This window comes from Telopea speciosissima, unplaced genomic scaffold (assembly GCF_018873765.1).
Source record: "Telopea speciosissima isolate NSW1024214 ecotype Mountain lineage unplaced genomic scaffold, Tspe_v1 Tspe_v1.0014, whole genome shotgun sequence".
NCBI classification, from domain to species: Eukaryota; Viridiplantae; Streptophyta; class Magnoliopsida; order Proteales; family Proteaceae; genus Telopea; species Telopea speciosissima.
The window spans coordinates 500,771-515,334 of NW_025317350.1; the positions used below are offsets into that span (position 1 = coordinate 500,771).

Below are 14,564 nucleotides of genomic sequence, written 5' to 3' on the forward strand. Positions count from 1 at the left end.
TCTCATTACTAGGTACCCCCAGCCCGGAGTGCTCGCCATATCTCGCTCTTCCCCCTGGTGGGGGTGGTTCCTCAGAAACCTGGGAACTAGAAGCCCCAGCACCTTGACCTATGGTAGCTGCACCTCGGCCTGTAGTGGCACCACCTCTCCGCCCACGACCCCGTGCTGTAGCACGTGTCGAGGCTCGAGTAACTCTGGCCTCGTTAGCAACTGGAGGGGCCACTACACCACCACCACCGCCTCCATCAGAACTGTACGAACTATCATCATCATCACCACCCCTGGTAGCCTCTTAGGGGATAGCTCCAGGCTCCCATCCCGTATCATCATCTTCATCTTTGTTAGCGTAGTGCAGTTGACGGGGGTGACACCCTTTCCTAGACAATCGTTATTTAAGGGAACATTGAATCAACAGAGTATGTGGGTGATCAACTTAGCATAGGGCAAGTTACTGTCGAGGGGATACTCGCCACGATGTCCCATAGTCCGGATGATCACATTAGGGAGGCACAACGATATCCCCCTGTATAGACAGTAAGCGCAGTAGCTCTGCATATTGGATACCTACCAAGAGATGAGAAGTTCGATGTGTAAATAAATACATAAGGATAATGACACATACATATTTAAACTTTGAAATAAGACTAAAATAGGTGAACAAGTACTATCAAGGAAAAAACCTGTACCTGATCCTTATGACCGCCCGAAGGGAGGAAGACAAGTTACGCCAGGCACACAAGGAGGCGAAGGGAAGGGTAATAATCCTTCATGAGGAGCCGACCTGTGATTTCCTCTGGACGCAAGGCCTTAACCATGTCGGTGTACTCATCCTTAGTAAGGAAGGAGGTATAGTCACTCCTTGGAGGTCCATTTTTCTGGGAGTCGGCCATGGACACACCCAACAATTCACCCAATTCGGCGGTGGTGATAAGGATATCCACCCCGGTGATGTGGGTGGTGAGTCGGTGCCCCACGGCGCCAATATCCTCCAACTCCAGGTTAGCGTAAAAGTACCAAACAAGCAAAGGGTAGTAGTCATTGTCCGGCTCGAGAATGTTGGACCACCCTAATTGGGCAAACCTCTCCGCCACGTGGAAGGAATGAAAGTCTCCGATCACGACCCGCCTCTCTGGGAGAAAGGAGGCGTGTTGTAGGTGGCCCCACAACTCCGCATAGGCTGGATCGCAGAACAAGTGTTCATCGAATGCCATGGAATACCTACACAAGAAAGGAAAATACAGCCAAGACTACCTCGGTTAGGGAAAATAATGAGGTAATAACCACGACATCTATTCCGGAACAAAAATCATATAATATAAATCCACAAAAGCATACAAATAAACACAAGTGATGGTGCAGGCTCGAAGTGTCGAATCACAACAACCAAGGTGTCAATAATTTTACCCTAACTCACGCCAGGGGATTCGATTTTGGGGTAAATCCATCAAAAAGCCCCAAAATAGGGCTACAGAGACATGTCGCAATGAGGAAATGACAAACATCAAGGCCATCTAAACCAAACATAAAAGCATTTGAAGGGGGAGGATATAAGGGCATAAGCAAGTAAGTAAATGAGAGAAGAAACCCCATAGAAAACCCTAAAACCTAGACATGGGTAGGTGGAAGAAGAAGAGAGCAGGAGGAAAGGGTTTGGAATTGAGAAAAAGTCACCTCGCATAGCGTGGGGGCGATGCAACCACGGCTTTGGAACCTTAGAGGTGGGGATTGAAGGTGGAATAGGTCCCTCTTGGTCGCCCTTACCTGGGTCTGGTCGAAGAGAGGATGAAAAAATGGGAAAGGAAGAGTCGTGATTCTGTTTTAAAAAGCTATTTCCATCGTGGCGGACAATCCATCGTCCGCCATAACTATTCACACAGTCTGCCAATCATCGTCTGCCTGAGGAAATTAGGCCATCTACTATCTGCAAGAGCCACCAGATCTGGCGGACGATGCATGATCCATTACCCATCGTCCGCCTGGAAAAATTTGGGCCAGCTACTGCCTGCAAGAGCCGCCAGAGCTGGTGGACGATGCATGATCCGCCAGAACACATCGTCTGCCAGGTGCAATCTGGGCAGATTTTGTCGTATTTGGTCGCCCCATTGGGCGCACGCACTCGATATATGCAATAGACACCTTAAGCATAATTTCATGAATATAGTAGTACAAAATTTTTGGGTTTATGATTACTTGATATATCGAAATGCGTGACTAACATTTGTGGTTTTGTTTTTTTTTCTTTTTTTCTCCTTTCTTTTAGGAGCATAGTTATGGCGCGTGGGCGACGTGGACGTGGTCCTAGGGCACCTACACCTGGTCGAGGCTATGATCGGGACATGGCTGGTACTTCCAGCGACCCATCCCCGGGGGCCCCTAGGTACACTACGGCTCATGACATGAGCTAAATGGTTGGGGATATGATGAGGGAGTTCCAGGATCAACAAGCGGACCACTTAGAAGAAATGAACCGCACCTTCCAACTACAACAAAGGGAGTTTGTGGACTACTTGACGGGCCGGTATGAGGCCGACGAGAGGGCTCGGGTAGCAGCCTATGTTCCATCCCCTCCGCCCCCTACACCAGAAGTGGCGGCTCAACCGGCTCTAGTGCAAGCTGACCTCATCAAGGTCACGGAGAGATTCCAAAAGATGAGGCCTATGGAGTTTAATGTCCTTAACAAGGAACCACTACACCTGGCTGTGTGGATTTGGGAAATGGAGAAGACCTTCACCATGGTTGGATGCACGGAGGTGTGTAAGATCTGATGTGCCGCCTATATGTTGAAAGGCGAGGCGGACGACTGGTGGAGGTCTACGGAGCCTAACTTACTAGTGACTCACCCTAACCTCACGTGGGAACAGTTAAGGAAGCATTCTTTGAGAATTACTTTCCAGAGAGCTTTCAAGAGAGAAAGGCAACGGAGTTTACCAAAGTTTCACAAGGGGCCAAGTCAGTTCTCGAATACCAACAGAAATTCGAGGAACTATTTCACTTTACACCCCCTCACCTAAAGACAGATATTGAGAAGGGAAAGAGGTTCAAGAAGGGCCTGAGGCCGGGGATTAGCTCGATTCTGTCATCCCATGGGCCCCAAAACTATGCCAAGATGGTTCAAGTAGCCAAGACTATTGAAGACAGGCAAAGGGGTTCATACTATGCTCAGTCCGAACAGGCCAAGAGGGTGGCCACAACATCATTCAGCCATGACCAAGAAAGTTCCCTCGGGCACAGTATACGAGTTATAACCCCATCCCCTTCAGGTGTACAGAAGCAATACAGCCCGCACAACCTACTCAATCGGCAACTTCATCCTTACCTACTAGTGGTCCAGTGCGATGCTAAAACTGTAACAAGCATGGACACATCTCCAAGGTTTGTCCTCAGCCCAGGCCTTGGACACCACGACCTGGAGCGCAACCAACTACTTCACAAGCGTCTCTTTCCCAATCTACCAATAAAGCTCCCATGCCAAATTTGGGAAGTAGGATTCCAGATTAGGTCTATATTCTGACCGATGCGGAGGCAGAGGCAACGCCCGGGGTGTTGACAGGTATTACCCTACTCTTGACTTGTGTGAGACTGTCGCATTACATCATATCATTTGATGCATGTATGGTTGTCTGGTAACAATATAACAGGTACCGTTTCTATTGCTTCCATCCTCGCGTACATACTTTTGACTCGGAGGCATCGCACTCTTTCGTGTCCTCTTCCTTCTCCAAGAAGTTGGGAATCAGCCAGAAGAATCTAGCGCAAGGATTGGCTGTTTGCACGCCTACGGGGGGCATGGTGGGCCTAAACACAATCTATGAGCCTTGCCCTGTACAGATCTGTGGTCAGGATATGGTTGCACATCTGATGGAGTTAGACATGAAAGTTTTCAACGCGATCCTGGGTATTGACTGGTTGGTAGCTTATAGGGCCAATTTGGCCTGTGCGAAATAATAATTTGTTTTCAAACCTGTGGGCGGAGAAGCTTTGGTGTTCCAAGGGGACAGGAAGAAGCGATCCAAGAAGCTTGTGATATCGGCCCTCCAAGCCAAGAAGCTTATGGATCAAGGATGTGAATGCTACCTGGCCTCGATAATTGACACGGAAGCCAAAGTGAAGCCACTAGAAGAGCTGGAAGTGGTGAGAGAATTTTCAGACGTGTTCCCTGATGACTTGACCGAGTTACCCCCTGACAGGGAGACTGAGTTTGCCATTGATTTACTACCCGGGGCGGCCCCAGTGTCTAAAGTCCCATATAGAATGGCCCCAACCGAATTGAGGGAGTTACAAGCACAGTTACAGGATTTACTGAAGAAGGGTTTCATCCTTCCTAGCATGTCTCCATGGGGTGCACCGGTCCTCTTTGTTAAGAAGAAGGATGGGAGCATGAGGATGTGCATCGACTATAAGGAGCTCAATAAGCTCACTATCAAGAACAAGTATCCTCTACTGAGGATCGATGATTTGTTTGACCAGCTACAGGGGGCCAGGGTGCTTTTCAAGATAGACTTGAGGTTTGGATATCACCAACTGAGGATTAGAGAGTGATGTTAGCAAGACAGCATTTCGATCATGCTATGGTCATTATGAGTTTTTGGTGATGTCGTTCGGGTTGACTAATGCCCCAGCGGCATTCATGGAGTTAATGAACCGAGTATTTTAAGATGTACTAGACAGGTGTGTGATTATTTTTATTGATGACATCTTGATCTACTCAAAATCAGAGGAGGAGCATGCGGTACTCTTGAGGATGGTGTTGCAGTGACTAAGAGAGAGAAAGTTGTACGCAAAGCATAGTAAGTACGAGTTTTGGCTCTCACAAGTGGCCACCCTGGGCCATGTGGTTTCAGCTGAAGGGATCAAGGTCGATCCAGGGAAGGTAAAAGCGGTTATGGAGTGGGACATACCAAAGAATGCAAGAGAGATCCGTAGCTTTTTGGGTCTGTCCAGCTACTACCGATGCTTCATTGAGAACTTCTCATGCATATCTGCCCCCATGACCAAGTTAACTCGAAAGGGGGTGAGGTTCATGTGGTTCGATGAATGTGAGAAGAGTTTCCAGGAGTTGAAGGGGAAGTTGAGTATTGCACCAGTCTTGACATTACCTGAGGGCACAGGTGGGATGATAGCTTATAGTGATGCTTCAAGACTAGGGTTGGGGTGCGTTTTGATGCAAAACGGGAAAGTGGTGGCCTACGCTTTAAGGCAGTTGAAGGAGTACGAGAAGAACTACCCCACTCACGACCTTGAGCTGGCGGCGGTCATTTTTGTATTGAAGACTTAATGCCACTACTTGTATGGTGAGAAGAACGAAATTTATAGTAACCACAAGAGCTTGAAGTACTTCTTTACACAAAAGGAGTTGAACATGAGGCAGAGGCGATGGTTGGAACTGATAAAGGACTACGACTGTGCGATTCACTATCACCCCGGCAAGGCGAACGTAGTCGCGGATGCCCTCAGCCAAAAGTTTCAGACTACATCTTTGGCAGCCTTGACCACCTGTGAGCACTTAATTGAGGAAGCTCGCCAAATGGAGTTAGAGGTGCTGACGGAGGGAGAGTCAGTCTCAGTGGCCACCATGCTTGAGCAGGGTATGATCGATGAGGCGATGGTGTCCTTGGCTGCTCTCACTATGCAATCATCCTTGCTCGAAAGGGTTAAGGAGGCTCAACCTAATGACCCAGAATTTCAGGGGTTGATAAGGAAGGCACTGGATGAGCGTAACCCCGATACAGACTTCACCGTGTCTGAAGATGGCATTCTTAGGTTTTAGGGAAGGATTTGCATACCCAATGATGACAAATTGAAGAAAGAGGTATTGAGTGAGGCCCACCTCTCACCGTACACAGTACATCCTAGTAGCACCAAAATGTACAAGGATTTGAAACAAAGATATTGGTGGTACGGTATAAAGATTGATGTAGCAGTTTACGTCTCTTGGTGCCTAACTTACTAACAGGTAAAGGCAGAACAGCAGTGACCCCATGCGCTACTACAGTTGATACCTATCCTGGATTGGAAATGGGATAACATCACCATGGATTTTGTCACTGGTTTGCCCCATACACCTAGAGGGGTAGATTCTATTTGGGTCATTGTGGATAGGTTGACCAAGAGTGCACACTTCATCCCCATAAAGTTGACTTACAGCATGGACCGGCTGGCCACGCTTTACATTTACAATGTGGTTCATTTACATGGCGTGCCGGTTAGCATTGTTTTGGATCGGGACCCAAGGTTTTGGAGTGGGTTTCAAAAAGCCATGGGCTCCTTATTGCACTTTAGCATGGCCTTTCATCCTCAGACCGACGGGCAGTCAGAGCGTACCATCCAGACATTGGAGGACATGCTTAGGGCATGTGCTATTGACATGAAGGGTAGTTGGGATGAAAACATTGCTCTGGTTGAATTTGTGTACAACAACAGCCATCAGACATCCATTGGTATGGTGCCTTTCGAGGCCCAATATGGGAGGAAGTGTTGGACACCATTATATTGGGATGAGGTGGGTGAGCAACGCATCTTAGGACCAGATCTGATTTAGGAGACAGTCGAGGTGGTAGACCGGATTCGGGAGCGGTTGAGGGCCGCTCAGGCAAGGTAAAAAAGTTATGCTGATGTCAGACGGAAGGATCTAGAGTTTGAGGAAGGGGAGAAAGTGTTCCTCTGAGTTTCACCCACTAAAGGGGTGATGAGGTTTAGGAAGAAGGGGAAGCTAAGTCCATGATACATTGGACAGTATGAGATCTTGGCTCGTGATGGGCAGGTGGCATATAGGCTGGCCCTACCTCCTACGTTGGTTGGGGTACATGATGTATTCCACGTGTCCATGCTGAAGAAATATGTTCTAGACCCGTCTCATGTACTCTCCCAGGAGTTACCAGAGGTGAACGAAGACTTGACGTATGACAAGCGGCCTGTGGCAATATTGGACCGGAAAGAGTATAACCTTCAAAACTGCTCAATCCCGTACATTCGGGTACGCTGGAGCAATCACGCCGATCAGGAGGCATCCTGGGAGCTTGAGAGTGAGCTAAGGGCAAAACATCCAAAATTATTCGGACTATCAGGTACGTCAGATTTTGAGGATGAAATTTTTGATAAAGAGGGGAGATTGTTACACCCATAACCGAGTCATTACTAACTTAAACCTTTGTGTAGGGGTGGAACTCTATTATGATGGTGACCTCTGGAACATTATCGTGAAGCTGACCTTTAGGATCTTCGACATGTCGAGTGGTGAGCCAGTCGATGAGAGGTTTCTCGATAGGGATCGAGGAAGGTTCCTCGATGACTCTGCATATGTCAACCTTCCCCCGGGACCACCCCTCCTGAATGAGGGATGAAGGTATGTACCGTTCTCATTGTCGAGTCCGAATTAAATCCCTCGGGTAAATGGTGTGCCAACCCATAGATATGAACCTTAATATCCCCTCAGTAATTGGGACCCACCCTAGAAGCCTAGGCATATTGGGGGCCCTGAATTGCCAAGTCTGGGACTGGCGGATCATGCATGAGCCACCAGCCCATGATCTGCCAGAGTGCGAGATTATCTCTGTGAGGCTGATGGCTGCTTGGTTCACCATTGCCTTGACCCAAAGCTTAGCCAAGGATTGAGTTTAGGTATTTGGGACCCCAAGGACCACTATGGCCTACTAGTCATGAACCTATGGACCACTTGGGTTGCACCTTAAAAGTAAACCCATTATTGAGTCTCAAACTCAACCCCAAGCCAAACAAGACCACTTATATAACCCAAGAAAACCCTATTCCCCTTCATTTCCACTCATCTCCAGCCCTTGAGAGAGAGCAAAAACGTGGAGAGCAAGCTTGGGTGGGAGAAGGAGGAAGAAAGGAGGAGAAAGAGAAAGAGAAGGAGGCCTCCATCCCCATTGGAGTTATTCTTGAGCTCACCTCTCTTCCCCAACCAGCCCATCACTCACCAATGGAGTAGGAGTCCGTAGAGAGGCTGTTTTGGAGCTCAAGCTCAGCTTAGGGACTTCTCTCCTTACTGCCCTTGTCTAGAACTCATTGTAAGCCATCTCTTCCACCTTGTTTCTATGCAAATCTATGTGGAATTCATGTATGGATGCCCAATCCATGCTCCTATCGAGGGGTTTTTCTTTTCTAAAGACCTAGCCCACTGATTACTACCTATTTAAACTAATTAATGCTCAAGGAGGGGCCAATCCCTCAGCTTCTAGCTTAGATAGCTTGGAAACCTCAAATGGGCACCATTTCCATGGATATTGGGAGCTTGGATCAAGCTCCAACCTATTAGGTACAAACTGGGATCTCAACCACCAATCTAATTGCTTCATTTGGATCTCTCAGTACCCCCCTTGCTATCGCTGATGAGCCCCTGAACTCTGGCCCCAATTTGGGAGCCATTGGAGCTAAAGAAAGCTCTCTCGGACTGTGACGGATGATGCATGATCCGCCAGACATCACAGTGCATCATCCGCCAAGACTAGAATGCTCTATTTTGGTTGGCTCCAGCTTTGGGACTTCGTTGGGGCCACCTCTCACACATTACACCTTGTTATTATGACATGTTAGGCTGACGTACGTGTGTGGGTGGGACATACATTGCACGGAGGTCCTTATTTCCCTTACGCGTGGAACTCGGTGAGTGGATTGAACACTTGAACTATTTTATGGAGTGTTTCTCATTAGGCATCCAGTTAGTTGTGCATGCTGAATTAATTACATATCGTAAGTATGACTATCTCTCCTATGTTATAAGTAATGCATGGGGGCAGGTTCATTCATGTGTGAAGGGTGATGGGCTTTACTTATTGATCATACTACTAGGGGGGGTGTAGATTATAAGATGCTTTATTTATGTTTCCTTATTATGATGGATGGTGGAATTGAATCAGGTGTGACGGGCCGACCGTTATTTTGGTATCACACCTGCCGTATTGCTACTTTGGTGTAGGTGTAAGTCAGAAAATGAGAAGGTAGTGACCTCCGAATTAGGCACTACGGACTCAACCTCCGGATTACACTCGCACAGTGTAGGATTGTAACATGATCATTGCATTCTATGGTTAACAGTTGGCTAGGAGGGGATGTACCCAGTACTACGACCCTTCCGACAGGGGTGTAGGTGTCGGGCAAACCCATGGGTCCGGACCGTATTTTGGGGTAGCCCACCGTGAAGTCATCGCAGTACTTCGGTGACTCCAGGATGGGGTTTGTATTGGGGGCTCACGAATAACTCGGTGAGTGAATCTAGTCTTGCGGGTTTCCTTGGTAACATGGGGTTGACATGGTCGAAATACCATCCATTATGACACCGTTATTTGTCATCCGTTTATGACACCATTTTTGTCATCCATTTATGGCACCGTTATTTGCCATCCGTTTATGGTACCATTGATCGATGATGCTCCCTGTGTTACTGTAGTACTCGACCTGACTTAGAGTCTCATTGTTAGGGGTTAAGGTATAGATTAAGAACATTCATGCATCAAGTGTGATGAGCGTATTTTAGCATGCATTGATGATGTATCTATTTTATGTACTGTGATTGGTTTGATCGCTCACTGGGCTTTATAAGCTCATCCCTTGGGAACCTTATTTTTTAGATGTGGATACAGGGATTGTCGATACTATCGGAGGTGATTCGACGATGCCCTCGGGCGAGGACTATGTGGCTTGGGGCACTCAATCGGATGTAGAGCCGACGTCGGATTATCTTTGTGATGATTACACCCAGGAGGGTTACTAGTTTGGGCTTGGGTACCAAACTTGGTTTGATTATTTGGTACTTAGAAATCCGTGGATGATTGTAATAATAATTTGCACCTATTACCTTCTCCTGCCCTTAGGTAGTAGTATTGCTTATCTCCTTATCATACTTTGTTGGTGAATGACTTAATCCTTTATATTACTTATATGGTATCACTTAGACTTCCTTAATTATGGTGATCTTTATATGAAAATCCTTCCGCCAATCTCTGTTCTCTTATTATTTTCCGAATAAGAAGCCATGTTAATGTACATGTCACAGCAAAGGATGTCGATCCTGCCGAATAGCTTGGGATTTGGGGGTATTCCCATCATATTTCCCATGGTCATGAAATCGGGGTGTGACAGCTGTGTTGTTTATAAACAACAATAAATGACTTAAAGGGTCTAAGCACATGAAGGTCATGTATTTGACCGTAAAGGAGACAGTAAAGAAAGGTGACATTGCAGTGGAGCATATTGGTACAGATGATATGGTTATAGATCCCCTAACCTAGGGCCTTCACCCTTGTGTTTTAAAAGACATGTCATAAGCATGGGCTTAGGTGCATCATGGGATGCGGTTGGTTACTGGGAGTTGTTTTTGCTCTATTGTAAAATGAAGTTTCTTTTCATCTGTAAATTTTTACCATATGGTAAACTTTGGCTTATATATATCAGTTGTCATTGCATGCAAATTTTTTTTAAACACATAGGTGTTTCATTTATTGACATGATGTATATATATATCTGGTTTTAAGGACTTAAGGAATGTGTTAACCTTAAGCATTGGAAATGCCATCTTTCGCAAGCTACGGCCCTTTACTAGTAGGGGCAGAGCAACAAAAGTGAAGCGAGCCAAATCAACAGGATCTACTATTGAGGGTGGCTTTGTGAGAATAAAGGCTTTGAAAGCATTGATAAATCAATAAGATAGAGAACTTCTAAGTGGCTCTCGCAAACCAAAAAACTAGTTTTTGAAAGGGTTAGAGACGAGTGGCCTTTTGTTTTGAGGAGTTTCCCTTGGACGAACAAAGTCATTGCTGTTCGGGTTTCGAGTTCCGATAGAGGCTGAGGTATTATTGTAGGAAAGAGTTATAGGCTTAGGTATTATGTGGGAGTTGCTGCTTGCATGTAGGTTTATAGGCTCGTACACAGAGCATTCCCACCCGAACCTGGACCAGGCCCGACAAACGGATTGAGGAGGAGATAGACAACTCAGAACAGGCAGAACAGGACTATATAGACCTATCCGTAAAGTCTATATAGAAAGGCGTCTTTAGACCTTGCAGTGGAAAGAGCAAGAAGAAAAAGGTGGTCGTAGATCAGGGAGTAGGAGAAGGGAAGAGAAGGGAATGTTAATTGAGGACGAGTAGGTGAAGAAATCATCAGGAACTAATCTAGCTCCTGAGATATATGACATTCTTGATCCTTCCCTTTACGTCTCTTCTTGGCTGGAACCATAAATGGGTTGTCTCCTCTAGGGATGGGGGTAGGTCCAGCCCAGGCTTGTGCGGTGTTGGTTGTTGTACACGACCTCATAAGAAAAGAATGAAAAAATGATGTGTCGGAAGTACTAAATAGATTCAAAAAGAAAAAATGCAATCAAATCCTCTTTCGGATTTCTTGGAAGAAAGCATTGTTTCAAGAATTGGTGCGAAGATCCGCCAAGATATCAGTGGCATCCTTCGCACGTTCTTCTATCGAAATGGTTTTCCCAAGTGCGCTCCACTCCATGATATCCTCCATAGCTATTCTACTATTACACTATTGTAGTAAACTGATAGTCGCTATCTTCTCTTAGGTAGCAGCACATGGGAGTAGCAAAAATCTGCCTCCCGAGAGGCATAAGAAGGGGCGAAGCGCTAGTTAGTGGGAATAGTCCTTTCCTGGGTATACCTTGTCAGCCAACATCCACCTCACGAACAAGCAGTCAATTTCAACCAATCCGTAGTTGACAGTCAAGGTGGCGTAATTAACACTTAAGCTGATATCATCAACCGTGCTAACCTTGATATGGAAATTATGCATGAACGAAACACTCACAACTTCCCTCTAGACCTAGCTGCTGTTGAAGTGAAGTTGAGAGTAGCAAGAAGGTTGATAATGCATGCCAAGCGATCTCAATCCTCCATGCTATAATGCAACACACGAGAAGGCTGTGGTACTCGAGGGCTCTATGAGCGCCCTTGTAAACAAGTAATCAAGAGAGGGTACTCGTGGACCAATTGAGATAGCAAAGAGAAAGAGCCTTTCCAACAAATTCGCAGATAGATGACCAAAGAAAGAAGATAGAGCCTTGCTGACAGATCAGAAGAAAGAAGAGTCTGAGACCCTTGTCCCAATTGAATTGCAAGGGATGACCCTTTCCAGATGACCAATAGAGGTTGGTCCATCTCGCTCCAATCGAGCAGGAATGGGGAACTTTTTGAACTATATTTAGATCTTCCTTCCGACTAACCAAAAGGGCTATCTTATCATTTCTTTTAGAGTCATTTAGATTGATTCTTGTTAGAGTGACTTTATCTACCTACGGAAAGGAAAGAAGGCTACTGCTCTATTGGCCTGACTTGACTAACTGGACTGCTCTTTAAGGGAAGGGCCACTGGGAAAGAAGGAAGTCTTATCTCTAAAGGCAAAAAGGCTAATCTTTTCTAGTCTAGTTGAGTTGAGTCTATTCTGATAAAAGTGACTTACCGCTCTATAAGGGGAGGGCCGGAGGGAAGGCCTAGCTATATACGCATACACCTGCCCATAGCTCACTGGCTTGCTTGCCTATGCTTGCTGCTTCTTGCTTGGATCAGTTAAAAGATCTATAATTAGGGTTTGAGAGGCGAAGCAACCTATAAAGAAAGAAGGTAGTCTTAGGGGCAGGTAGTAATCGCGAATTGCAGTCACGAATTATTTTCTTTCCGATTATCTGAGTACGGTTGGCTCCTTCATCGTACAAAGATAGGCCTGATTGTCAATTGAGTGACCCACTTCTGTGACTTGTTGGTTATGCAGTTGATGGATCGCTGTAGGGCCAGAATGATTCACTGCAACTTCCACTATTGGCAGAGTTTGTGTCTGTACCTCCATTGAGACTTCCGATAGCATGAGACTAATCGAATTGATTAGACCGAGAAATCTCCTTTTAAAGTATGGTGCTTTTTCATTTGAGATTTCGGATCTCAGATTGTCATTCTGAAAGTGTGATTGCTTTTTCATGCTTTTGTTGAGCATGCCACACTAGTCTATGATGACGATGGTGGTGATGAACACGAAGAGGGAGAATTAGAAGCCGACGAGGGCGAATCATTGCGGATTCGGAGAGCTATGTACACTCCTAACTTGAAGGCAAAATGAAACCCATCTAAAGAAACCCTTATGCTTGTCAACCAAGCATAAATTGAGTTGTTTCGGGCCAAGGTCTGAAACATGTGATTTCCTGGGTGTTCCACCCCCTTGTTAAAGGAATATTTGAAGTTCTCGGGAATCCCTACTTTTTCGACCCTTCGTTGAGCTAGACATCCAAGATCAAGGAATCAGGTGAGAAAGACACGCTTCAATCAGTTAGTGGAACATGAGAAAGGCATTGAGATGGCCAGGCTAAAGCTGAGAAGTTCTCTCGCTTTGCCTAGTTGGTTACTTTATAGGTTGAAAGAGTACAAACAGCAATGGAAATATCCCCAAACTGAGGAAAGTCCCCTCTATGAGAAAAAGCGATGAGGTTAGTGTGAAGCGTGCTCTGAGAGTTTGAAAAATGGTTACATCTCCCTTCTACAAGTTCTCTTGAAGCCTGTTTTTGCTTTCCTCTTGGCGGGTGTTTGCACAACTGCATCTTTTCTTTGCCCTCTCCTTTCAATCGAGTGTCCTTTGTCTCCTCAAAACTCTTTGCAGCAGTGGCTTTTCTTCTGGGGGCCTCTTTAGCCAATCTCTCAAATTTTCTTTGTGGTACGGTTGCCTTTTCTGCTTTTGAAGCATCCGCGAAATAGATATTGATCCACATAAAGTAAAACTCGAGTTATTCAAGATGAGAAATACAGATTCATTGGAATCATAAATATTATTTCTCTAGTGAGCATGTGTCTCTTAAAGAAGAGAAATTTTGGATTGACAAATGGATAATACATAAGGAATCACTATGTGAGTATTATCTCGTTGCCACACTACCACATTGCATCCATGTTAGTAGAGTTGAGGGCACTTGTGACCATGGAAGGCTCTGTGTCGCTTGATCATAGATGTAGTTACCGCCATGATTCGGTGTCTAAAACTCTATGAGACAGGATTGATTTTCTAATACAACCTCTGGACCAATCTGTTTTTAAAAATGTGCACATAAAGTTTTCTTAAAGGGTTGTTAGCCTGTGATTTATTTTGGTCAAAACTGTTTTTAAATTTTTTTAAAATAAGGAATTTAATATATATCCAAGTGGGAGAATGTTAGAATTTTAATCCTATTGAGTTTAATATTCTAATATTATAGACTAATATTTAATATCCTAAACTCAGGCTAATTATGGTATTGGTCTAATTAAGGAGGTCATTGGGTTATATTCCTATGTGGACTGGCTTTAGTGTGGGCAGATAAATTCCTATTAGGACTGTGATGAGTCAGATCCTATAGGAATTACTATATAAGGAGAGCTAGGTCACCCCTCTACCCATCACAACTAATAATTCTGAATTGCTATTGAGGAGTGCATTCTTGAAAGAGAGGGAGATATTCAGTGTTCATCATCCCTGTGCATTCGGTATTCTCATCAAGCCAGTTACTTTGGGAATAGAGGGGAAGTACCTAGATCTTTGGTCTTTATTTTCCGTTGTGATCATCATCAACATGGATGCGA

General features: G+C 45.4%; 1 protein-coding gene across 1 annotated transcript; it reads left to right on the top strand.

Annotated features, from left to right (window-relative positions):
* The first annotated feature begins 2,405 nt into the window (after positions 1-2,405).
* On the top strand, positions 2,406-4,539 carry LOC122647217. The gene is made up of 4 exons (XM_043840667.1): positions 2,406-2,754; positions 2,862-3,372; positions 3,639-3,895; positions 3,977-4,539. Exons 1-4 carry the CDS (start codon positions 2,406-2,408, stop codon positions 4,537-4,539), a joined length of 1,680 nt encoding a protein of 559 aa, XP_043696602.1.
* The last annotated feature ends 10,025 nt before the right edge of the window (positions 4,540-14,564 follow it).